At 40.5% G+C, this 24,856-nt stretch overlaps 1 protein-coding gene and 2 pseudogenes across 4 annotated transcripts; 2 read left to right on the top strand and 1 right to left on the bottom strand.

The window, feature by feature from the left end:
- Positions 1-1,173: 1,173 nt before the first annotated feature.
- LOC110564896 (zinc finger protein 431-like) lies at positions 1,174-13,627 on the bottom strand. Of its 4 annotated transcripts, XM_060380536.1 has the most exons (6): positions 13,236-13,329; positions 6,254-6,291; positions 6,086-6,172; positions 4,301-4,427; positions 4,038-4,098; positions 1,174-2,895 (listed from the first exon to the last, which is right to left on the bottom strand). In XM_060380536.1, exons 4-6 carry the CDS (start codon positions 4,332-4,334, stop codon positions 1,596-1,598), a joined length of 1,395 nt encoding a protein of 464 aa, XP_060236519.1. In that variant the 5' UTR covers positions 4,335-4,427; positions 6,086-6,172; positions 6,254-6,291; positions 13,236-13,329; the 3' UTR covers positions 1,174-1,595. The 4 variants fall into 4 exon arrangements, with proteins under 4 accessions (XP_060236519.1, XP_060236517.1, XP_060236518.1 ...); XM_060380534.1 differs by lacking the exons at positions 6,086-6,172; positions 6,254-6,291 and having other exon boundaries at positions 13,236-13,627; XM_060380535.1 differs by lacking the exons at positions 6,254-6,291; positions 13,236-13,329 and having other exon boundaries at positions 6,086-6,224.
- Positions 13,628-16,305: 2,678 nt separating this feature from the next.
- LOC110564890 (ribosomal RNA small subunit methyltransferase NEP1-like) lies at positions 16,306-16,862 on the top strand (annotated as a pseudogene).
- Positions 16,863-19,117: 2,255 nt separating this feature from the next.
- On the top strand, positions 19,118-19,593 carry LOC110564886 (large ribosomal subunit protein eL21-like; annotated as a pseudogene).
- The last annotated feature ends 5,263 nt before the right edge of the window (positions 19,594-24,856 follow it).

Here is a 24,856-nt window from a genome sequence, read left to right as displayed (position 1 = left end):
GACAATTCTGGCTGTGATGTAGCCATAGAAAACAGAGATCCTAAGACATAGATGGTGTCTTCATTTCCATGACTCTGCTGACAGAACACTGAGAAGTCTGAGATCCTCAAACCAGGTGCTTGAACAGAATAGCAGAAGCCCAGAAGCCACCACTGTGCCCATGGAGCCTGGGCAGAGTGGATGACATTGAGGCTGAGTGAAGAATAGTTTGGGTTCCATTCCCACTTGGAGGGAGCAACTCAGAATATGTTGTTATGCATTTGGAGACTACTGTGTTATGAAAAGGCTTTATCAGTTCGATTATGTTGTGAAGGTTTCTCTCCACCATGAGTTCTTTTTTGTATTTTAATTTAAATATGACATGCAAGGCTTTCCCACAGGATTATATATATAGGGTTTCTTTTTTCCTTTATGTGTTCAGAGACAAAATGCCTTGCAAAGGCTTCACCATATTGAATTCTAACCTTTCATATGGTTACTGTCTCGTATGAATTCTTTTGCACCTTTGAAGGTGCCATTAATATGCAAAGGCTTTGCCACATTGATAACATTTATAGAGTTTCTCTCCAGTGTCTGTTCTTCTATTTATTCAGAGAATACTGTGATGAAGGCTTTACGACCTTGGTTATATTCATAGCATTTATCTTCAGTATGTATTCTTTATGTATTAAATCAAGGTGACCTTCAAAGCTTTCCCACATTGGTTACATACATATATTTTTTTCTCCAGTATGTGTTCTTTTGTGCAGTGTGGTGATATGCAAAGGCCTCACCACATTGATTGTCAAGATGCTAAGCCTTCATCTTCCAAGGAATCATAAGGGTTCAGTCTTCTTGGAAATGAGAGACACTCTGCCAGCTCACTCCAGTTACTTTATTCAAATATTATACGAAGTTCATTGGGGTTGGGAAAGGTTCAAACTACCAAAGTTATCTTGCCCTTGCTGCCTGTGAGAGGAGACAACCCACAAGTAAGAACTCCACATTTGCCAGGAGCATTTTAGGACCAAGGTCAGTGCAGCTGCAAGTTACTATGTAGCACCAAGTGCAGATTCTCCAGAGAGACAACATTTCTGCAAGGTTCAAATAATCTCAAGACAATTTCTCAGCCTTTACTGACTAATACAAACATAACAAAGGCTCTGCTGCAGAATATAACTCAAAGACAGAAAGAAAGGTTTTACATTTTAATTTTAAAACATTTTACAGCCAAACAAAAGTATCACTACACTTTATCACATTGATTTACATTTAGAAGGTATTTCCATATTATGAATTTTATGCCTTTGAGGACTACTGTTATGTGAAAAGGCTTTGTCACATTGATTACATTTGTAAGGTTTCTCCCCAGTATATATTCTTTTATGTATATGGAGACTACTGTGACATATAGTATTATGACCGGCAAAGTCTACTGATTATATACTAAAGATGTTACATTTGTATGAATTTTATTGCGATATAAAAGTAACTTGAGATGCAAAGACATTACCACATGGATAACATTCATAGCGTTGTTTTTTCTCCAATATGAATACTTTCATGCCTTTGAATAAGACTGTGATATGAAAAAGCATTTACCACATTTATTACATTCATAGGCTTTCTCTCCAGTATGTATGTGTTCTTTTATGTATTAGGAGGTACCTCTGACGTGTAAAGGCTTTAGAACACTGATCACATTCATAGGGTTTCTCTCCAGTATGTGTTCTTTTATGTATCAGGAGATAACTATGACATATGAAGGCTTTAGCACACTGATCACATTCATAGGGTTTCTCTCCAGTATGTGATCTTTTATGTACCAGGAGAGAACTATGACGTGTAAAGGCTTTAGTACATTGATCACATTCATAGGGCTTCTCTCCAGTATGTATTCTTTTATGTATTTGGAGATTACTGTAACTTGCAAATGATTTACCACATTGATTACATGAATATGGTTTCTCTCCGTTATGAATATTTTCATGCCTTTTAAGATGACTGTGACGTGCAAAGGCTTTACCACACTGATTACATGCATGAAGTTTCTCTCCAGTATGTAATTTTTTATGATGTTGGAGACTACTGTGATATGCAAAAGCTTTACCACATTGACTACATTCATAAGGTTTCTCTCCAGTATGTGTTCTTTTATGTATCAGGAGGTAACTGTGACATGAAAAGGATTTAACACATTGATCACATTCATAGTGTTTTTCGGCACTATGTGTTCTTTTATGTGTTAGGAGAAAACTGTGACATGCAAAGGCTTTCCCACATTGGGTACATTCATAGGGTTTCTCTCCAGTATGAATTCTTTCATGAATTTGAAGACGACTGTGACGTGCAAAGGCTTTACCACACTGATTACATACATAAGGCTTCTCTCCAGTATGAATTCTTTCATGACTTTGAAGTCGACTGTGATGTGCAAAGGCTTTCCCACACTGATTACATTCATAAGATTTCTCTCCAGTATGTGTTCTTTTATGCATTTGGAGACGACTGTCTTGTGAAAAGGCTTTATCACATTGATTACATTTGAAGGGTTTCTCTACATTATGAACACGTTTATGCTTTTTAAGACTACAGTACCATGAAAAGGCTTTTCCACATTGATTACACTCATAGGGTTTCTCTCCTGTATGAACTCTTTTATGACACTGAAGATAATAGTGCCGTGCAAAGGCTTTCCCACACTGATTACATTCATATGTTTTCTCTCCAGTGTGTGTTCTTTCATGACACTGAAGATAATAGTGACATCCAAAGGCTTTCCCACACTGATTACATTCATAAGTTTTCTCTCTAGTACGTGTTCTTTTATTCATTTGGAGATGATGGTATTGTGAAAAGGCTTTATCATATTGATTACATTTGTAGGGTTTCTCATTAGTATGATGTTGTTCATGCCTGTAAAAATAATAGAAACATGTGAAAGCTTTATCACATTTATTACACTGAGGAATCTTTTTATCTGTATGAATTAACTTTACAATTTGGTCTAATTGTAAAGAGGAATCAGATATGAAGATTTTATCACTTAGTTTACACTGAAGGGTGTTCCCCTTCATTATGGGCTGTTTTTCAATTTTGAAGATACAAATGATAGCAAGAGCATTTATTACATGGCTCACATTTATAGCATCCTAATTGTATATGAGGTGATTAACACATTTGAAGAGAATGAGAATTTAGAGTTTTATGACACTGAATGCATTCATAAATTTTCCATCAAAGTGAGTCAAACTACATTTGAAAAATGAACCAGAAGAAAGAGAAGAATTTCCACATTCCTAGTACACATTTCTGCAGTGTGAGGTTACAGACATATTCCCATTGAAGTTCGAAAACCAATTAATTATAAATTAGTATCACATTAAAAATGTCTACCATTACTGGGAATTACCACGTTTCTTCTAATTTCTATGGGAGAGACAGAGGTACATTGTTTTTTTCATTATCATTTATGCATACATGCCTTGTAGCCATTGTGACATATGACATAACAATGAAAGGAAGAATAACAAATCACATGGCAGTTACACAGTTTGAAATTTGCTTCTCATAGACATGTGATATAAGCTTTAAGTGTTCTCTACAACAATCTGCTTGACTTCTATAAACCGCCCCTCTCATGAAACTTAGCAATATTCTTACAAGTACATGAGCATCATCAGCTCTACAATGGACTATGTTCTTATTAGAAGGTTTTAGACATAGACTTAACAGTTAATCAATGTGTACACCTTTTGTAATATCTGAGTGGTACAAGACTAAGTGGATTGTCAGATCTATAGTGTAGCTCTAACAGTGCTATGATTCAAATGGTGATATCTGTAAAGACATTGTTACCATGTATTGTTTCTTAAAGGAAAACCTTGCAAACTCAAATCTGATACCTGACATTGAGGTGCATGGTTTTGTGAGAATTCAGTAATCACCAATACACTTAGAGCTCTGCTTATTTACACTGTTTCTTTTCCTTAAATCTTCCAAAACACACTAAAATTTCCTCAGAGGCATATTTGTGTCATCTTGCATATGATAATTACCTTCCATGTCTTCTAGAACTTTGACAATATTCTTCAATATTGTTGTTTTCCCAATTATAGCCTAAAATACAGTACAAGAAAAGAAGTTAAGCAAAACTTCAGTTACTATTTTCAGTGAATATTAGACTCATTCCTGATTTAGTCACCTCATTCTTCCTCCTTCTGAGTTGAAATTATAGAAGAGAATCAATAACAAAGAAACAGTTGTCCTCTATTATAAAAGGGGAAGGAAAACTCACAATTTTCCTATAGTTTCACACTACCTATAGCAGTGAGGTTCCTGTAAGTCTCCAGCATCACATCTTTGTAGAGACTCTTCTGGGAAGGATCCAGCAAAGCCCACTCTTGCTGTGTGAAGTTCACATGCACATCATCATAGGTCACTGAATCCTAAATTATCACAAACATATACACAACAGAAAGCATGATAGGTACAACATTGGAAAATATATTCATATAATTCATTGACAATATATTCATATAATTCTGGTTCTTCCCTAATCATTACCTGACATAGAAATTCTAAAAAAATTACTAAGTCATTTTAGAAGGAAACTTAATAATGAGGTTCACCTCTGTCATTTCTGTACCCTTTGAATAGGATATTGCCTTGCAAGAGAAATGCTAACAACATAAAAGAGACATACAAACATAAACAACAACAACAAACATAAAAGAGACAGTCAAACAGATAAATAGTATGGATCACACATCAGGGAAATTGTCTGAACAACTACTAATCACAAAAAACAATGAGCAAGCTGGTCTATTGGCTCATGCCTTTAATCCCTGCACTCAGAGGCAGAAGTATCTCATTGAGATAGATGTCACCCTGGTTTATGCAATGAATTCAAGGACAGCCAGAGGTACATATTAAAACAAAAAGAGGAACTCCACAAGGAGAGCAACAGAACCAAAAATTCTGGGTACAGGGGTCTTTTCTGAGACTGATACAACAACCAAGGATCATTCATGGAAATAACCTAGAACCCCTGCACAGATGTAGCCCATGGCATCTCAGTCTCCAACTGGGTTCCCTAGTAAGGCAAACAGTGTCTGTCTCCAACACAAACTCAGTGGCTGGCTCTTTGATCACCTCCCCATAAGGGGAGAGCAGCCTTACCAGGCCACAGAGAAAGACAATGCAGCCAGTCTTGATGAGACCTATCAAGCTAGGGTTAGAGGAAGGGAAGGAGGACTTGGGGAGGGGCATGGCAGGAGATGAGGGAGGGAAGGTGGGATTGGGATGGTATAAGGGAGGGGGCTACAGCTGGAATACAAACTGAATAAACCCTAATTAATAAAATATAAATAAATTAAAAAATATGCAGAAGTACAAAAGAATAAATAAATAAAACCCTTTCTCTCCATGAAAAATCAACCAATCAAACAAAAAAGATAGAAACAACTCAGATGGCTCTTTTCTTAAGTTCCTAAGAAGAAATATACATCTACTCCACTTCTATATTCATCCTCCAGAAATCTGAGGTGCCCAGTTTAAACAATAACATTAATAAAATCTTACTAAAAGGGAATGAATGTTTAAATTGTTATAAATGGACAGATGAAATTGTAAATATTGGTGCTAATTAACAACATAGTGCAGGAAATACAGCTCAACAGTGAAGAGGTCTTGCTGGACCTGAAAATAAAAATGCTCAATTGCCAGTACTTACATGGCTGATCACAACTATCCATTACTCCATCAATTTAAGGTGTTCTGAGGGTATCGTATGATATTGTGAGTACTAGTCATAAATATAGGCAAAATACTTACACTCATTCCAATGTAAATTCAAAACAAACCCATAACAGGTAGGAAGAATGTCACACACCTGCAATCTAATGTCTCAGAAGGCTCATATAGTATTAATGTCATGAATACATGCCATCCTGGGAAATAGAACGATACTATCTGCCAAATTTTAAAATTCAAAATGTCGTGAAGCTCAGCAAAACAACATATACATGTACAAAACCTACTTTTGAGGCGCCACAGCCAAAAACTTAAAAGCAAAGACAAAATTCAGACATGTTGATCCACTTACAGTTTCAGCAATCAAGAGCCAGAGTCAGTTGGATCTTTAAGTTTGAGGTGTGGCTGGTCTATAAGCCTACTTTGAGGATAGTCTAGGCTACATAGAGAAACATAGTCTTCAAAAACAGAAAAAACAAAATTCAAAATATAAAAGCATTAGGTTAGCAAAATAGCTTACCACTGAATAGTAATTGGTTCTACTGTATCTTATGTGACCTAGGAATAGAGTTTATAATGGTGAAGGCATGATAGCATAAGAAAGAAATCAAATGAACAGTTTCAACCACAATATAGTAGACACAAAGAACAGGAAATGGGTTGAGTCTACAAAAACTCAAATCCCATCCCCAATGAGGAATTTCATCTAGAAAAGTTTTGTTTTTTTGTTTTTTTTTTTGTTTTTGTTTTTTTTTTTTTTTTTTTTTCTGCAAAAGCTCTCATAAGCTCCCTAAAGAAAGCCATGATGAGTCTTCAAAGACATAATCCTGTCTGGGAGCTTTGTGATTCAAACAACTATATTCTGATTCTTGTCATTATAATCTCATAGTCATCATCCCAAGATGAAAATGTATTTAGTCTAACTCCCAGCGATCTCCTAGTTGACAACAGCCCCTACACTGTCCAAGTGTCCAAAGTCTCTTTTGATACTCTAGAAAATCACTGGACTGTCACATCTTGTAAAATAACAAAACAAGTTATATTTTCAACAGACAATGGTATGGAATACCTTTTCCAATTCAGTAGAGAGGAATAAGTATGTAGTGAGGGAAGATTGGACCAATACAAGAAACCCAACAGGACAAACACCAAATCCTGAAGTTCTGTCTCAGGCACATGAAGCTTCAGTTTCAAAGGGCTTAGATGACGCTTTCACTGCAACTTCTATTGGTTTGGTTACTTTCACTCCCTATGTGCAGCATCACATCAACCATTTAAGTGGCAAAACCCAAATACTGATGACTGCAACAAACGAGGGGGGAGATTTATAAAGAAAAGAGAAGGACCAAGCCTTTAGGGGCAAAAAGGAAACTGAAAGTGTTTGTCAACAGAAAGTCCCCAAACAAACAAAAACTCAATAAACTCATAAGACAATGTAGTAAAATTTCAGAAGACAAAAATAGGTAAAGTGCTATTATTTCCTAGGGAAACAACCATACAATTAGATTATAATAATTAGAATCATAAAACATAGATTGCACCACTTAAAAAAAGATATACAAAACAGACCTATAAATATAACACTCATTTAACTAATAAACTACAAGATTACAATCAAATCCCAAATCAAAAAATCAGTGGTCAGTACACATCCTGCGCACTCTGTTCTCTCCTTTTTCTATAATAAAAAATAGATTGAGAGTGGAGGCCTGGCTAGTTTACTAAAAGTGGAAAAATTAAGATTTCTAATGTTTTAATTTTAGAGAAAGTAGTTTTGACTACTAAAGTATCTCATTCTCTTATGATTAAGAAAAAAGATGTCTATTAGCATCACTTAGAAAGCATTTTGTTTCCTATAATTGATGATTGTATTTAAGTCTGCAGCAGACTGAATAAAAAGTGAATTAAGACAGAAATAAAGAAAGAAAGACTTTCTAGAATTCAATGAAAATGAATACACAGACTTATAGGATACAATAAAAGTAGTGATAAGAGGACAGTTCATAGCACTAAGGGCCTACATTAAAAAAAATTGGAGCAATCTCATAGGAGCAAGTTAACAGCACAGTTGAAAATTCAAGAACAAAAGTACTAAGCACACCCAAAAGGAGGAGACAGAAAGAAACTATCCAACTGAGGAATGAAGTGAATAAAACAACAATACAAAGAATCAATGAAACACAAAGTTGGTTATTTCAGAAAAATTCATAAAATAAAGGTATCTGTTTCCAAATCAACTAAAGGACAGAAAGAGAATATTCAAAGTAATAAAATCAGAAATGAAAAGGGGACATAACAAGAGAAAACTGGGATTTCTGAGACTCAGTACACATTTTATTTATTTATTTATTTTTATTTTTTATATTAATCACAGGTTATTTACTTTGTATCCCAGCCATAGCACCCTCCCTCATTTCCTCCCAATCCCACCCTCCCTCCCTCATTTCTTCCCTGCCCCTTTCCAAGTCCACTGATAGGGAAGGACCTCCTCCCCTTCCATCCGACCCTAGCTTATCAGGTCTCTTCAAGACTGGCTGCAATGTCCTCTTCTGTGGCCCAGCAAAGCTGCTCCTCCCTTGGAAGCGGGTGTGTGTGTGTGTGTCAAAGAGCTCGCCATTGCGTTCATGTCAGAAATAAGGACACATTTTATAAACTTGCACTCCACCTAATTAGAAAATTTAAAGTATATATATATATTATACTTTATATATATTAATACAGAAATAATTTTCTCAATAGGTACCACATTACCAATGTTAAACCAGAATAAGCCATAATGAAATAGAAGAAATCACAACAAGTTCTGAACAAAACAATCCCAGGGCAGGATGGTTTTAACGCAGAATTCAAACAGATTTTCAAAGAAGACTTAATGCCAATACTATTCTACAAAAGTAGAGTGGTTCTACAAAACAGAAACAAAAGTAACCTTATCCAATTCATTTTATTAAGCTATAGTTACTCTGATACACAAAGCACATAATGACTCAACAAAGACCAATTTTCTTCATGAACATAGATGCAAAAATACTCAATAAAATTCTAGCAAACTCATTTCAAGAACACATCAAAAGATCACCCACAATGATCAAATATGCTTCATCATAAAGATGCAGGGATGGTTCAACATATGAAAATTTGTAAGTTTATACAAGTAAACTGACCAGAATAAACCACAGCATCATCCCACTAGACACCAAACAAGCCTTCCCCAAAAGCCAATGCCACTTCATGAGAAAAGTCTTGGAGAGATTAGAGATACAAGGGACATATCTAAACATAATAAAGAACATTTATAGAATTTCTATCACCAACATCAAGTTAAATGCAGAAAAGCTCAAATCAATTGACTAAAATCAGAAACAAAACAAGTCTACTCTCACAATATCTATTCAATATAGTACTTAAAGTTCTAGCTCGGGCAATACAATTTGAAAAGGAAGAAGTCAAAATATCCTAATTGGCAGATGATTTGAGAGTATATGTAAGTGATCCCCAAAATTCTATTACCAAACTCCTTTACTTGATAAACACTTTCAGGAAAGTGACTAGATACAAGAATAACTCAAGCAAAACCAGTGCCCTCCCAGACAAAAATGACAAATGGCCTGAGAAAGGAATCAGGGAAATAACACCCTTCCCAATAGTCTCAAATAATATAAAGTGTGTTAGAGTAACTCTAACAAAGCAAGTAAAGGAGCTGTATGATTAATAACTTCAAGTCTTTGAAGAAAAAAATTGAAGAATATACAAGAAGATGGAAATATCTCTTTTTTCCTTTCTTTCTTTCTTTCTTTCTTTCTTTCTTTCTTTCTTTCTTTCTTTCTTTTTAAAGACATTTATTATGTATACAATATTGTGTCAGCATATACACAAGTATGCCAGAGAAGGGCACCAGATCTTATTATAAATGGTTGTTAGCCACCATGTGGTTAGTGGGAATGGAACTCAGGATCTCTGGAAGAGCAGCCAGTGCTCTTAAACCATTTCTCCAGCCCTGAAAATATCTCTCATAGTTATAGGTCAGTAGAATTAACATAGAAAAAAAATGGACCAACCTAAGAGCCTTGACCTCATTGGCACAGGAGACAACTTCCTGAACAGAACATCCCTGATCTTAAGTAGTACTACAGAGCAATAGTAGTAAAAACTGCATGGTACTGGCATAGAAACAGAACGATAGCTCAATGGAATCAAATAGAAGACCCAGAAATGAACCCACACACCTACGGATACTTAATTTTTGACAAAGAAGCCAAAACCATACAATGAAAAAAAGACAGCATCTTCAACATAAGGTGGTGGTCTAACTAGATGTCTACATATAGAAAAATGCAAATAGATCCATACTTATCACCCTGCACAAAGCTAAAGTCCAAGTGGATCAAAGGCCTCAACATAAAACCAGACACACTAAACCTCTTAGAAGAAAAAGTGGGGAAGAACCTTGAACTTATTGGCACAGGAAACAACTTCATGAATAGAACAGCAACAGCACAGGCTCTAAGATCAACAATCAATAAATGGGATCTCGTGAAACTGAAAAGTTTCTGCAAAGCAAAGGACACTGTTACCAGAATAAAACAATACCCTACAGACTGGGAAAGGATCTTCACCATCCCTATATCTGACAGAGGGCTAATATCCAGAATAAATAAAGAACTAAAGAAGTTAAACAGCAACAAATCAAGTAATCCAATTATAAAATAGGGTACAGAGCTAAACAGAGAATTCCTTGTAGAGGAATACTGAATGGCAGAGAAACCCTTAAAGAAATGCTCAACATCCTTAGTCATCAGGAAAATGCAAATCAAAATGAACTTGAGATATCACCTTACACACATCAGAATGACTAAGATCAAAAACTCAAGTGACAACACATGCTGGAGAGGATGTGGAGAAAGGAACACTCCTCCATTGCTGGTATGTAAGCTTGTATAACCACTTTGGAAATCAGTCTGGCGCTTTCTCAGACAATTAGGAATAGTGCTTCCTCAGGATCCAGCTATACCATTCCTAGGCATATATCCAAAATATGCTCAAGTACACAACAAGGACATTTGCTCAACCATGTTTATATAAGCAGCTTTATTTGTAATAGCCAGAAGCTGGAAACAACCCAGATGTCCCTCAACTCAGGCTTGGATACAGAAATTGTGGTACATTTACACAATGGAATACTACTCAGCAATTAAAACAAGGAAATAATGAAATTCGCAGGCAAACAGTGGGAACTAAAAAAGATCATTCTGAGTGAGATATCCCAGAATCAGAAAGACACTCATAGTATATATTCACTTATAAGTAGATATTAAGACATATATTATAGTATAATCACACTAAAATCTGTACACTTAAAGAAGGTAAACAGAAAGGAGGACCCTGGGTAAGATGATCAATCCTCACTCAGAAAGGCAAATTGGATGGATATCAGAAGAGGAAGAAAACAGGAAACAGGACAGGAGCCTACCACAGAGGGCCTCTGAAAGACTCTACCCAGCAGGATATCAAAGCAGTTGCTGAGGCTCATAGCCAAATTTTAGGCAGAGTGCAGGGAATCTTATGAAAGAAGGGGGAGATAGAAAAACGTGGAGGGGACAGGAACACCACAAGGAGAGCAACAGAACTAAGAAATCTGGGCCCAGGGGTCTTTTCTGAGACTGATACTGCAACCAAGGACGATTCATGGAGATAACTAGAACCCCTGCACAGATATAGCCCATGGCAACTCAGTCTCCAAGTGTATTTCCTAGTAATGTGAACAGGGACTGTCTCTGACATGAACTCAGTTGCTGGCTCTTTGATCACCTCCCCATAATGGGGGAGCAGCATTACCAGGCCTCAGAGGAAGATAATGCAGCCAGTCCTGATGAGACCTGATAGGTTAGGGTCAGATGGAAGGGGAGGAGGACCTCCCCATCAGTGGACTTGGAGAGGGGCATGGGAGGAGATGAGGGAGGGAGAGTGGGATTAGGAGGGGGCTACAGCTGGGATACAAAGCAAATAAACTGTAATTACAATAATAATAATAATAATAATAATAATAATAATAATAGAAAGTTTAACTAAGACAAAAGCAAGGTCATTGCCCTAGGGAACAACTGTGTGGGATCAAGGTTCCTTGAGTCAACATAGCTTGTCTCAGAAACATCTTTCTAAAAGGCTGAAGATGGAGCTGTTCTAGAATTAATATAGCTTTCTGCAAGAAATCACTCCAAACACAATTAAAAGATTAATTAAGAAAAATCTCTGTATAATAGTATACATCCAGCTGGTTAATGCTGAAAGACATGGCAGAAACTATCCTACAATGGGAAAAACTCAGGAGGACTCTAAGAAAACAATGCCACACAAGGGGAACACAGGGTATCTCAAGGGCATTACTGACCAAGGCTATAGTGCCTGCGGGACTGAATCACAGCCACATGTGGTGGGAAGAGCTGAGTTCTTAGAATCTGAAGCCAGCCCTCCCCAAAAGACCTGGCTTCAAACCATTACCAGCTCTCCCAAGTATATTCCGGTTTTAGAGAAGAAACTCTTTTCTTATCTATACTTCAGGGCCTTAGGGAAAGCTCTCAAGACCTAGGCCTCTTGCTGTCATTGGCTCTGAAAAGCATGTTTCTGGGTTTGAGAAGGAGCTATGTCATTCTCCTTACATGAGGGCCTCAGGAAAAGCCATGTTTGTAAAGCCAGCACTCAACACACAAAAAAAAATGTTTTTAATTTACAAAAGGTGTCACTAGGTGTTTAGCCCATGTGGAAGAACTACACTTTTCTCAGATTAAAACTGGACCTTCATGGCACACCAGGCTTCGCTGTTGGCTGTGTGACCCTGTAACGCCCTATTGAGCAGCTTGTTAGAGGCTGCTCTTTGATAGGGGGCTGGGGCTAGTGGTTGGTTGCAAATCAGGGCTGTCTCCTTTCTCATGGGTTTGGAGTGTAGTTCTGGACAATCCTGGTGAACAAACAGGTGTATCCCAGCATCCTAATCGCTAACAGGCCTGGTTAGCTCAGGACTAATCTGTGGGGTGATTTAGAGACAGTCCTCCCTCAGCTAAATTCTACTTGGTCTGACTTATTATCTCCTAAGCAATGATAAATCCTTTACATCATCAGGTCTACTCTTTTACATCAGAGCTTAATACTGGAGTGCTGCGAGACACATAGCATGCGGTTTATAACCTCCACAAAACTAACCCCAGATGGATCTTACACCTAAATGTTAAATGCCAAGGGCATAACTAGACGAAGCTAGAGATACTAGGCCTCTCCGAGTTTGGTATCCTGCCCAGGATGTTTCTACACACAAACCCCAGCTCCAAATACTTTGTGCAGATGCAGCTTCCACAGTTAAGTTATTTAGACGCCACAGTCGGGTCCATAGGGGCAAATAGGACCACAAAGAACCTCACAGGTGGCAGAATCTGGCCACTGGTTCCCACTCAGCTCCCGCTGCTCAGATTCCTGCTCCTCCCGGTTAGGGGCAATGGCCACGTACTCACCATGTCGCCTCTTCAAATCTTGCCTGGGATCCCCCTCACAACACCCATTAGCAGCGCTGAGAGCACACCACAAAAACCTTTTTGAACCTGCCCAGCTACAAAGTTGAAATGCAGCCTGGCCCAGGGCACCCGGAAGAGCCCTCCTCCACTTCTGACAGAATGGCCCGCCTCGAGGCCGTGATTGGCCGGTGAGTCTTGACTGACATGAGCACCTTCCACGGGATTAGAGTGGGCTGAAGGGACAAGCTCAGTTGCTTTTGGCCCAGCCTTCTAGTCCAGAGGCCGGTCTTTTTCCAGATCTGCAGAGATTTGCATTCCAGTAGCACTGTGTCTGACCGCTAAGAGCGGACTTCTCTGTTTCTGCCCCGGAGAGGACCGACCACTCCAGCTCCCGCTGCTCAGCCGCCTGCTCCTCCCCTTTGTGGGCAGTGACGCTGTCCTCAGAGCACAGCAACTTCAGAGCTTGTCTCAGCTCCCACCACAGCTCTCAGCAGACACTTACCCTTCTTACTCCTGGATCCAAGGTGGGTGGATAGTTTGCACAGTCCATTATTCGGCTTACAGTGGAACGAACAGTCTGACCCACAGGTGGAACCACGAATATAAATAATTAATTGAAGAGAGATTTTAGGAAAGAAAAGATTTTTGTTCTGTGACTGGGATCAGATAAACTGCAGATACTTTTCCCCTGGTATATATGGGACTCCAGACAACCCTGGGAGAAATGCAGGAAACAGATGACAAGCACTGTGGAGCACTATTGTTAGCCACCACACCCTCCACAGTGGAAAGGGGAAACAACAAAACAAACAAACAAACAAACAACAACCCGCCAGGGCTGTATTAGGAAGGGTTCTCAGTGGATTCATTGCAGTGGTTCACAGGCCGTGGTCCAACTAGTAAAACAGTGGCTGTCTATCTAGAAAGTTGAAGACTATGAGAGAGTGAACTGTTCAGTCCATGTGGTTGGATGTCTCAGGTGGTCTTCAGTAGATCCCAGAATTCTGAAGAAGGAGGCTCTCATGCCAGGGAAAACCAAACCAAACCAAACCAAACCAAACCAAACCAAACCAAACCAAACAAACAAACAAACAAATAACTATCTCACTAGCCAGAGCAGAACAAGCAGAAAGAGAGAAAGCACTACTACCCTCAGTGACCTTTATATATGCAGGCTGCTACCAGAAGCTGTGGCCTACATTAAAGATGAATCTCATCATGTCAAAAGATCCACTTTAAAGAAGCATTTTTCACTTCAAAAACTATAATTAAGAAAAATCCCTCGAGTACCCAACTGCTGGGGTTTTAGTTAATTGAACTACTGTAATACAGTAATATGGTTTCACAATAAATTTGTTTCTTATTTGGATCCTTGGTTCCTGCTCTGTGGACCTTAGAAATGGACAGTTGGGGCAATTATCAAGCATTTAAAATTGATGACATCATTACTCACTGCTAACTTCAACTACAGCCAAAGCAGGAAAGCTTTCACCCTTCTACTTGCTCCTCCCTTTAGTGCTGTGACTACACCTGCTTTAACGTTGGCCAGTGAGCTCTGGTCATACACTTGTCCCTCTGCATTTGTAAGTTTCCAGTAAAAGCCAGAATTGGGCTATTTCCAAGCTCCTTTTTTTTAAATGGCAGTTGGAAGTGCTATGGCAGGATCATGGGACGCTCAGAGACCACCAGGAGATGACTCAATGCAAGAGCAAGAGAGCTTTATTACAAGAGCTATCGGACTCAGGACCTATGTCTCACTGGCGCAGCAGTAGAGAAGTGGGACCTCAAGCCCTGAGTGTGCATTTTTTTAAATTTATTATTTTAATTTTGAAGGTACGTTTTAAAATTTTTTAGTAAGTTTTTTTAATTTTAATTTTTATTAATTACAGTTCATTCACTTTGTATCCCCCTTGTAGCTCCATACCTCCTCCCCTCCCAATCCCATCCTCCTTCTCTGTTCCCCACCTGTGCCCCTCCCCCAGTCCACTGATAAGGCAGGTCCTCCTGCCCTTCCTTCTGATCCTAGCCTATCAGGTCTCATCAGGAGTGGCTGTATTGTCTTCTTCTGTGGCCTAGTATGGCTGCTCCCCCTTCAGGGGTAGGTGATCAAAGAGCAGGCCAATCAGTTCCTGTCAGAGACAGTTCTTGTCTCCATTACTATGGAACCCACTCTACCCTGCAGGGTATTGATACAGATGCTGAGACTCATAGTCAAACTTTGGGTATAGTGCAGGGAATCTTATGAAAGAAGTGGGAAATAGTAAGACCTGGAGAGGACAGGAGCTCCAAAAGGAGAACAACGGATGGAAAAAATTTGGGTACAGGGGTCTTTTCTGAGACAGATACTCCAGTCAGATTTCACTCATGGAGATGGCTGGGAATCCCTGCACAAAGGTAGCCCATGACAGTTCAATGTCCAAGTGAGCAGGGTTTTTAAAGGGAAAAACCACAAGCAGGGGGTCTCCCTGACAGCAAGCGGGGGGGGGGGTTCATGCCTTGATGTTACAGGAGAATAAATGCCATAGGGGCGAGGTGACCTTTTACATAATCACAATTGCCATTCTTCTAAACTACATCTGGAATATTGGGGAGAATTTTCCCAACCAATTCTCATTGATTATTGCCAGGGAGATTGTCTCTATTTTCTATCAAGTATTTATTCTGTGATATTTCCTGGAGGCTGTTGGCTAGGAGAGTTAACTTTGTTTTCTGCCAAGTGCATATTCTGTGATATATATCCGGGTACCTGAGTTCAGCTCCCAGTCAAGATGGCTCCTTATTTCAAAATGGAGTCACCCAGACTGACTTAAACTCTTCAGAAGGAAGTTTGCAGTGAGGGCAGACATGAAGTTCTAACTTAAGGACCTCAGTTCCGTTTCCGGTCTGCTTACCAGATAGCTGTGCCAGTGCCATTGCCAACCTCCTGAGCGGTGTTTTGCAGTGCAGGAACAGGACTGGGATACTGAGCTGCTTAAGAAGCCCCGACTTGGGGCAAAATGCAAGAGCAGGAGCGATGGGCTCACTGTAGTGCTGGAAGAGGCCAGTCTAGAGACAGTCAAGGGAGGGAAAACTTATGAGGTACTCACTTGTGACAAGTACAAGTCCGCATTGTTGAAGAATTAACGGGACCCAGGGGAAGTCAGACCAGACATCACAGATCAGATCTTACTGATGCTGATGGACAGCCCCCTGAAACGAGCTGGCTTGCCACAGGTTTATATCCACACACCTAAGAACGGGCTGATTGAAGTAAACCCCCAGACTCGAATTCCTGGAACCTTTGATGGCTTTTGCGGCCTCATGGTTCAGCTTTTACACAAACTCAGCGTCTGAGCAGCTGACGGCCCTCAGAAGCTTTTGAAGGTTATTAAGAATCCAGTAGCTGACCACTTCCCAGTTGGCTGTATGGAGATTGGCACTTCCTTTTCCTCTGTAGACGCCAGCGTGGTGGGAGACTTGGTGCCCAGTTAATGACCCAGCTGTTTTCATAGTGGGGCGTTTGCCCTTGGCAAGGTCAGTGTGGAGTACACAGAAAAGATGGTGTCCATCAGCAACTATCTGTTCTCTGCTGTCCTTACCTGTGCTAACATTACCACAGGGTTTGAGGAAGTGTGGGGCGTCATTTGAGAAGATCAGTGCCCCTTTCTCAGACAGGACTCTTGAGTCTGTTGACTCCTAAGCTGTGCTGGAAGATAATCTTCGATACCAAGATGGCCGAGTGGGGACCCCACACTGTATATTTGTTATTTGTTTTTCCTATAAAGACTGTTTTGTTTTGTTTTTGTTTTTTTTTTTTTTTTTTTTTTTTTTTTTTTAAAGACAGAATGGTTAGTGAACACTCATTCACCAGTCTTTTTTCCTTCTTACGACCAGCCAAGGCCTAGCCTGAAAGGTGTTGCATGACTGTCTTCCTGGCACTGTGTAGCAGAGGCAAGATTGGGTGTTCAAAGCAATTCTTAATTACGCACAGCGTGAGGCAAGCCTGGGCTTCAGGAGACATTGTTCTAAACAGGAATAAATGATCATCAACACTTGTGAAAATGGAAAGAAATTCTTAGTGGCTGGGAAACATTGGAGAATAGGAACAAGTAAGAAATGAGAGCATTTAAAGAAAATCAAAGTTAAAAAAGTGAAACCTACAATTGGCTTTTTAAAAAGTAAATATAATTGAAAAAAAAAACATAGCTATAACTGACTTTGAAGAAGAGCAGGCCTTTCCCTGGAAGAAGGAATGACATTAATAAGATACTGTTTGACCTTGCTCATGTGTGCAATTAAACTGCTGAGATCTGTAACCTGACACACACAGCTACCTCCAAAACCTGTCTTAACTTACTGAGCTGACTTAATTATGTCAATGAGGATTGCACATATTTTCATAGGACAGTGCCCTAATGGTAAATTCAGTATGTATTGGCTGAAGCTAACCTTTCCAAATTGTACACATAACAATATGGTCTGTCGTTTTTTCACATGACACAGATTAAAACATGCTGCAAAATTACAAAATCATCCCCCCTCCAGTAATCAGCTTCTTTTTCATACTGGTGACTCCAGCAGCTTATTTCGTACTCTTGTTATGCCCAGATCTTAAGGTCCCCAAAGACCACCAGGATCTGGATCATGTATACAAGAGCAAAGAGTTTTAGTCAGGCTTAAGCTCTGTCTTCCCACTGTCACCAATGCAGTGGATCAGAGAGGAAAGTCCTGAGCAGCCACATGGTAGGGTTATTATTGGGGTTTGAGGAAGCACCCAGAATCTCAGGTTTAACTCTTGCATGATTGGCTGACATTGAGCAAGGGCAAGCTTGTTACGACATGATTGGCTAATTAACAGAACTTTAAGTGAGCTATCTATAGACCTCAGGAATGTCAGGTATTTTTTGTACCATGAAACGTTCTACTAAAAGGTAGATGGGCTGTTCAGCACAAATGCTGAGATAAGACACCTACCCATTCTTGTGGTTATCCTCAGACTGTTTCTTGGATAGGGAATCTTATGACCTTGTTACTGGAATTGGTGACCCATGGCTTAGTTCCTTGTGACCTTGGTGTGGGGTCTGGCCTGGTTCTCTCACCATCATTTTGGAGGTTAGTTCATGTCCATGAATCTGTAGCCACGCTGGTCTACATAATCATTTCCATAATATAACCCATCTCAGATGGCTCTAAAGACTAAAAACCATCATTATTGTTGTGGTGTCAAAAACCAGGAGCATCCACCAAAATATTGTAAGGTAAAATTTTATTTTACAGTCTGCTCAAATTTGTGGTGTCCTCTGAACTAGAAGAGAGAAGTGTTGAGAGACCAAAGAATTGAAAAATAGGTTTTTGGGGCACTGAGATAAAAAGTTTAAAATGTAGCAGGCCAGTTGACCTTGCTGCTTCTATGCAGATTCAGCCAACTGCAGGGAAGATAACCTTGCTGCTCGTTAGAGATATCCTTTCCAGGAAACTAGCCCGGATGGCTCCAACTCCTTCCAACTTGTACTTTTGCTCCTGAAAATAGCACAGACTACCTAAGGTCAGCCTTCCCCATTCCAGCTGCAAATAAAGATCCTCATGAGTTTTGCAATGAACTTGACTCCCTGGTGGTCTTTTGGGGGGGGGTCTCATGAATTGGGTACAATAGTGTCCCTGATTAAAAGTAGGACACCCTTTTTATATTCTAGCTCAAGGCTGAGGTACATAGCAAGTGATTACAAAAGCACTAAATAATCACTTCCATAATATCACCCATCGCAAATGGACCTAAAAAGTGGTCAATATTAGTTGTGTTTTCAAAAACCAGGAGCTGGCAGGTAGCCCAAGGGCCTTGTAAGGCCAAACGGCCCTGACCCCTTCCTTTCTTCCTACACAGTCATCTTGCAGTAACTTGCCAGATGATGAACACAAGGAGAAGAGGCACTTGCTACATGTTCTCCAGGCCTTTCAGGAAACATGGAGTTGTTCCTTTGGCCACTTACATGTGAATCTACAAAAAGGGTGACATTGTAGACATCAAGGGAATGGGCACTGTTAAAAAAAAAGAAATGCCCCATAAGTGCTACTACAGCAACACTGGACGAGTCTACAATGTCACCAGCATGCCATGGACATCATTGTGAACAAGTAGGCTAAGGGCAAGATCCTCCCCAAAAGAATCACTGTGAGCATTGAACACATCAAGTACCCTAAGAGCGGGGACAGCTTCCTGAAGCATGTGAAAGAGAACGACCAGAAGAAGAAGAATGACAAAGAGAAAGGCACCAGAGTTCAGCTCAAGCTCTAGCCTGTGCCACCTAGAGAAGCACACTCTGTGAGCCACACGAAGGAGCCAGAGCTGCTGGAGCCCATTCTATATGAGTTCATGGCCTGATGTACAAAAAAATAAAAGACCCGGACTGTAAAGTGTGTTTACCTTGTGCTGTCTTTTCCCTGAAAGAACATTAAAGCAAAATTTAATTGTGCTATACTTTGGGAAGAGTGCAAGGAAACCTTATGGAAGAAGATGGAGATAAAAAGACCTGGAGGTGACAGGAACTCCACAAGAAAACCAACAGAGTCAAAAAACCTGGGCCCAGGGGTACCTGCAGAGACTGATACTTCAACCTAGGACCATGCATGAAGAAGAAATAGACCCCATGCTCAGAGGAAGCCCACAGCTGCTCAGTCTCCAAGTGGGCTCTCTAGGAAGGGGAACAGGGGCTGTCTCTGACATGAACTCAGTGGCCAGCTCTTTGATTACTTCCTCCTTGGGGAAGGGGAGTGCAGCCTTACCAGACCACAGGAGAAGATGATGCAGCCAGCCCTGATGAGACTTGATAGGCTAGGGTCAGATAGAAAGGAAGGAGGTCATCCTCTATCAGTGGACTAGGGAAGGGGCATAGTGGGAGAAGAGGGAGGGGGCAACAGCCAGGACACAGTGAATAAATTGTAATAAGTAAATAAACAAACAAATAAACTGGAAAAAAACAAGGAGCAATCACTAAAATACTGTATGATAAAAATTTATTTTACAGCTGGGCCAAACTTGTAGTTTCCTCTGAGGTAGAAGAAAGACCTGGCTCTGATTTAAAGCAGGACAGGATTTTTATATTCCACTCAAGGGGAGATACATAGCAAATGCTTAGAAAGGCAGAATCTTTTGCCATCCATTAGTAATTTGGTTAACTATCACCCAGTTCTCAGAACATACCATGGACAGTAGAAACAAGTTATCATGTGGAAATCCCAAGATTATAGAGGAAGAACAAGCCAAAAAAAGTTGACCTTCAACTTGGAATCAAATTTTAACATTATGATCAATTAGCAAAAGGAAGAAAACCATGGAGTTAGCTAGTTTGTCATGAATATGATTTTGATTTATTTTGTTTGCTTGAGACATGGCCTCATTTAGAACCATAGTGAGTGATTCAGTAAGTACACTATAATGTACAACACACATTGAATCTGTAATAAAAATCAGTCTGTTTAATCCTGTGTATTTCTAGCATGAAAGTCATATATTAGAGAGGGAGCTAAAAAGTCACTTGATATTGGACTGGTTAGGAATAAAGGAGAATGTTCTTGACAGGATTGCTTCTTCATGGCAGCCTAGACTTGTAAATCTGGAATCACTCCTACCCTCAAATGCATGGGACTGAAGCTACCTGCTCTAGAGCTATTTATTTAGAAAAAAAAATCCTTCCTGGTTTCTGTAAATGGAAGGAGAGATTTTCAGTGTTCTGATGTTCCACAGCACACTTCTGTTTAGTGTCCTCTCAGTGCTGTCACAAAACACACCATGGCCTAGGCACATTACAATTGAAAGCAATACATTGGGCTTACAAACCCAAAGAGTTAGATTCCATGATGGCAGCATAAACACATGGCAGCAAGAATAGCTGAGAGCTCACATTTTGAATCTCAGACAGGAGGTGGACAGCACATTGGACATGGTCAGAGGCTTTTAAAGGCTCCAACTGCACCCATATGATGCACCTCCTTCAAAAAGGTCACACTTCTATTGCTTTCCAAACAGTAGCACCAACTAGAAAACATGTGAAACTCTGGGAGGCATTTTCATTTAACCACCACATCTTTCTCTAGTTCTTAGATAGGGAAAAATATCTTTTATCCTACCACATTCTACCATTTTTCAAAATGAGACTGTTATATTTGAACATACAATGCCAGAGGATAAGCAACCTTATCACAGAAAAATTCAGAACATAGCAAAGGTGAATAGACCAAAGCAAGACCAAAATCCAGCAGGGAAAACATCAAATCATGCATCTCATTTCTCTGTTACATGAGTTAATGATGACATTGACTAAACTACAAAGGACGTAGGTATTCCCACTCTTCCAATCTGTCATCTGAAGCACACAGAGCCTCTCTTTTAGGCCAACTCCAGGATATGCATGCAGCTTTCCTCAAAGTTGTTCCCCATTTTCCAACTGTTTTTTGTATGATATTCTATTTTCTTTATTAAAAGTGTGTATTGGGGCTGGAGAGATCATTCATGTGGTTTCATTCCAGGAATATCCAGCGTAGACCCCCCTCACCTAATCCCTGGCTGCCTCTTTCACCTGAGGCACATCTAGCAGAGGTGTGTTACAGGCTGTCCCAGATCCCCATTGCCTACCTTTTCTAGAAGGCCTGTTGGGGCCTCAAGAACATCCTGCATAAAATGCTCCCTGCCAACTCCTGCCAGCCTCATTCACCTGAGGCACATCCAGCACAGGTGATCTGAGTGCTGTCCCTGACCTCCATTGCCCACCTTCCTCAGGAGGCCTGTGAGGGTCTCCTGGAACATTCAGCATAGAGCTCTCCCCAACAATTCCCTGTCTACCTGGAACACCTGGTGCATAGACAGCAGAGGTTAGCTACACTGTGTTCCCTGAGCTCCATTGTCAGTACCACTGCTATGCCTCCCTTCATGAGGATGCCTGTGGGACCCAGGAACATTCAGGTCCACTTGGGGCACAGAAACTGCATAAGAAGAGCCACAAAGCCAACAAATCTGGGCTCATGGACCCTGCAGAGACTGATGCACAAAGCAAGGACCATGAATGGAGAGGACCTAGACCTACTCCTTCTCAGATGTAGCTGATAGGCAGCTCTGTCTCCATGTAGCTCCCTCCTTAAGGAGAGCAGGGGCAGTCTCTGACATGGACTCTGTTGCCTCCTCTTTGATCACTTCCACCTGGTGGGGGCCCCTTTCAAGGCCACAGAGGAAGAGGATGTAGGCAGTCCTAATGAGCCTTGATAGGCTGGGGTCAGATGGTAGGGAAGGAGATCTCTCTTCCTTTCTGAGGAATAGTAGAGGGGGAAGGCTGAAGAGGGAGGGAGGGAAGGACTAGAAGGAGTCAAGGGAGAGGGCTCCAATTGGTATGTAAAGTGAATAAATTCTAAAAAATAAATTTAAATAAAAAGATGCATCTTTAATATAGGTCACAGCGTCTGGTGGCAGCCTACATATATAAAGGACATTGAAGATGGCCACTCTTTCTCTATTTTTCTGCTTCCCCTACTCTGGCTAGCAAGTAATTTTCTTCTTCTTCTTCTTCTTCTTCTTCTTCTTCTTCTTCTTCTTCTTCTTCTTCTTCTTCTTCTTCTAAACTGGCATTATTGCTTTCTTCTTTGGGATTCTGGCATATACTGAAGACTGGCTGAGACATCCAGCCACATGGACTGAACCACTACTGTATTCTTCAACTTTCCATTGATAGACCGCCGTTGTTTGACTAGTTGGACCACAGCCTTTGGACCAATCTTATATATCCACTTTCCTCATACAGAGATTTATTCCATCAGTTCTGGTTGTCTAGAGTACCTTTACTGATACAGCTGTGTTTTGTTTCTTTGTCTTTTTTTTTTTTTTAGTTGTTTTTCCCCTTCCCACTGAGTAAGATGTGCTGGTTAACAATAGTGTTCCTTCCTGTTTGTCATCTCTTTCCTGCTTTTCATCCAGGGTTGTCTGGAGTCTCATAAGTACCAGGTGAAAAGTGTCTCCAGTTTATCTGACTCCAGCGTGAAGTCACAGAACAGAAATCTTACTTTGTTTCCTAAAATCTCTCTGTAGTTGTTAATATTCATGGCATTCTTATACCTGTGGCACAGATTTTTCACTCCACTACAAGTTGAATAATGGACTGGGCCAACTAAGCTCCTTGTTTCCAGGAGGAAGATGAAGTGTGTAATGAGTGCTATGGGAAGCTCTGGAGTAGCTACAGGGGCAAGGTCACTGCCCACAAAGGGGAGGAGCACGCGCCTGAGCAGGGGCAGTTGGAGTGGTCCTTGAAGCTGGGTGTGGAGGCAAACAAGTCGGTTCTTGGAGGGCAGACACAGTGCTATGAAATGCAAATCTGTGCTGGTCTGTGAAAGTTCTGGTAAACCTGGTCCTTGGCTATCTCCCTTTACTGCACTCTAACCCTAAGGGAGGTGCTTATATCACTCAGAACTCACTGGCCAATCAGGACCTCCAGACCTTCCAGTCAGAAGAGGAGGAGAGCTCTTCTGGGTTCTTTGGGCCAGGCTGCAGTTTCAGTGCTTTTGCTGAGTAGCTTTCTGTTTCTAATGGTTGGTGTGGTGTGCTCTTAGCACTCCTGGTATCTGCTGTGAGGGGAGCGCTGGCGAAATCCGAAGTAGTGACATGGTGAGCAAGTTGCCGCTGTTCCTAACAGGCAGGAGCAGAAAGCTGAGCAGCCAGAGCTTGGGTTGTGGGTCCTCGCTGGGCTGGGTGGAACTGGTGGCCAAATTTGGCCTCCTGTGAGTTTCCTTATATCCTTTTTTTGCTCCGTGGAACCGGTAGTGGCATCTTTATAACTCACCATGGAAGCTGCAACTGCACAAAGTATTTGGAGCAGGGGATTGTGTGTAGAAACATCCTGGTCAGGATACCAGACTCAGTGAGACTTAATTTAAGTATCTTTTAGAAGTTCTGCCCTTGGCATTTAACATTTAGGTGTAAGATCCATCTGGGGTTAATTTTGTGGAGGTTGTAAACAGCATCACATGTATTGGATAGCACTTTAATATTAAGCTCTGATGTAAAAGAGTAAAATTGACGATGTAAAGGATTTATCAATGCTTAGGAGATAATAAGTCAGACCAAGTAGAATTTAGCTGAGGAAGGACTGTCTCTAAATCACCCCACAGATTAGTCCTGTGCTAACCAGGCCTGTTAGCGATTAGGATGCTGGGATACACATGTTTGTTCACCAGGATTGTCCAGAAACATGGCTCAGAACCATGAGAAAGGAGACAACACTGATTTACAGCCAGCCACTAGGCCCATCCTCATATCAAAGAGCAGGCCTCTAACAATCTGCTCCATGGAGCGTTACAGGGTCACAGCCAACAGCAAGGCCTGGTGTGCCATAAAGGTCCAGTTTACTTCTGCCACATGGGCAAGACACTTGGTGACACCCTTTAAAAAAGAAAAACACTGTTCTGTTGAGGACTGGTTGGTCCAGCATGGGTTTTCTTGAAGTCCTCAGGTATGAAGAATGACTTAGCTCAAAGAAGGAGCCATGAGGAGTTCACCATGAGAACAGAGAGGTATAGAGAAACTGTCAAGGCTAGACTGAGATAACAAGTAACAGGCACATGTCTGGGAAGTAGCTAGACTAGCATAATTGGGTCAGAATAGACAA

Source organism: Meriones unguiculatus, chromosome 3, assembly GCF_030254825.1.
Source record: "Meriones unguiculatus strain TT.TT164.6M chromosome 3, Bangor_MerUng_6.1, whole genome shotgun sequence".
Lineage (NCBI taxonomy): Eukaryota > Metazoa > Chordata > Mammalia > Rodentia > Muridae > Meriones > Meriones unguiculatus.
This window is presented reverse-complemented; position numbering and strand designations above follow the sequence as displayed.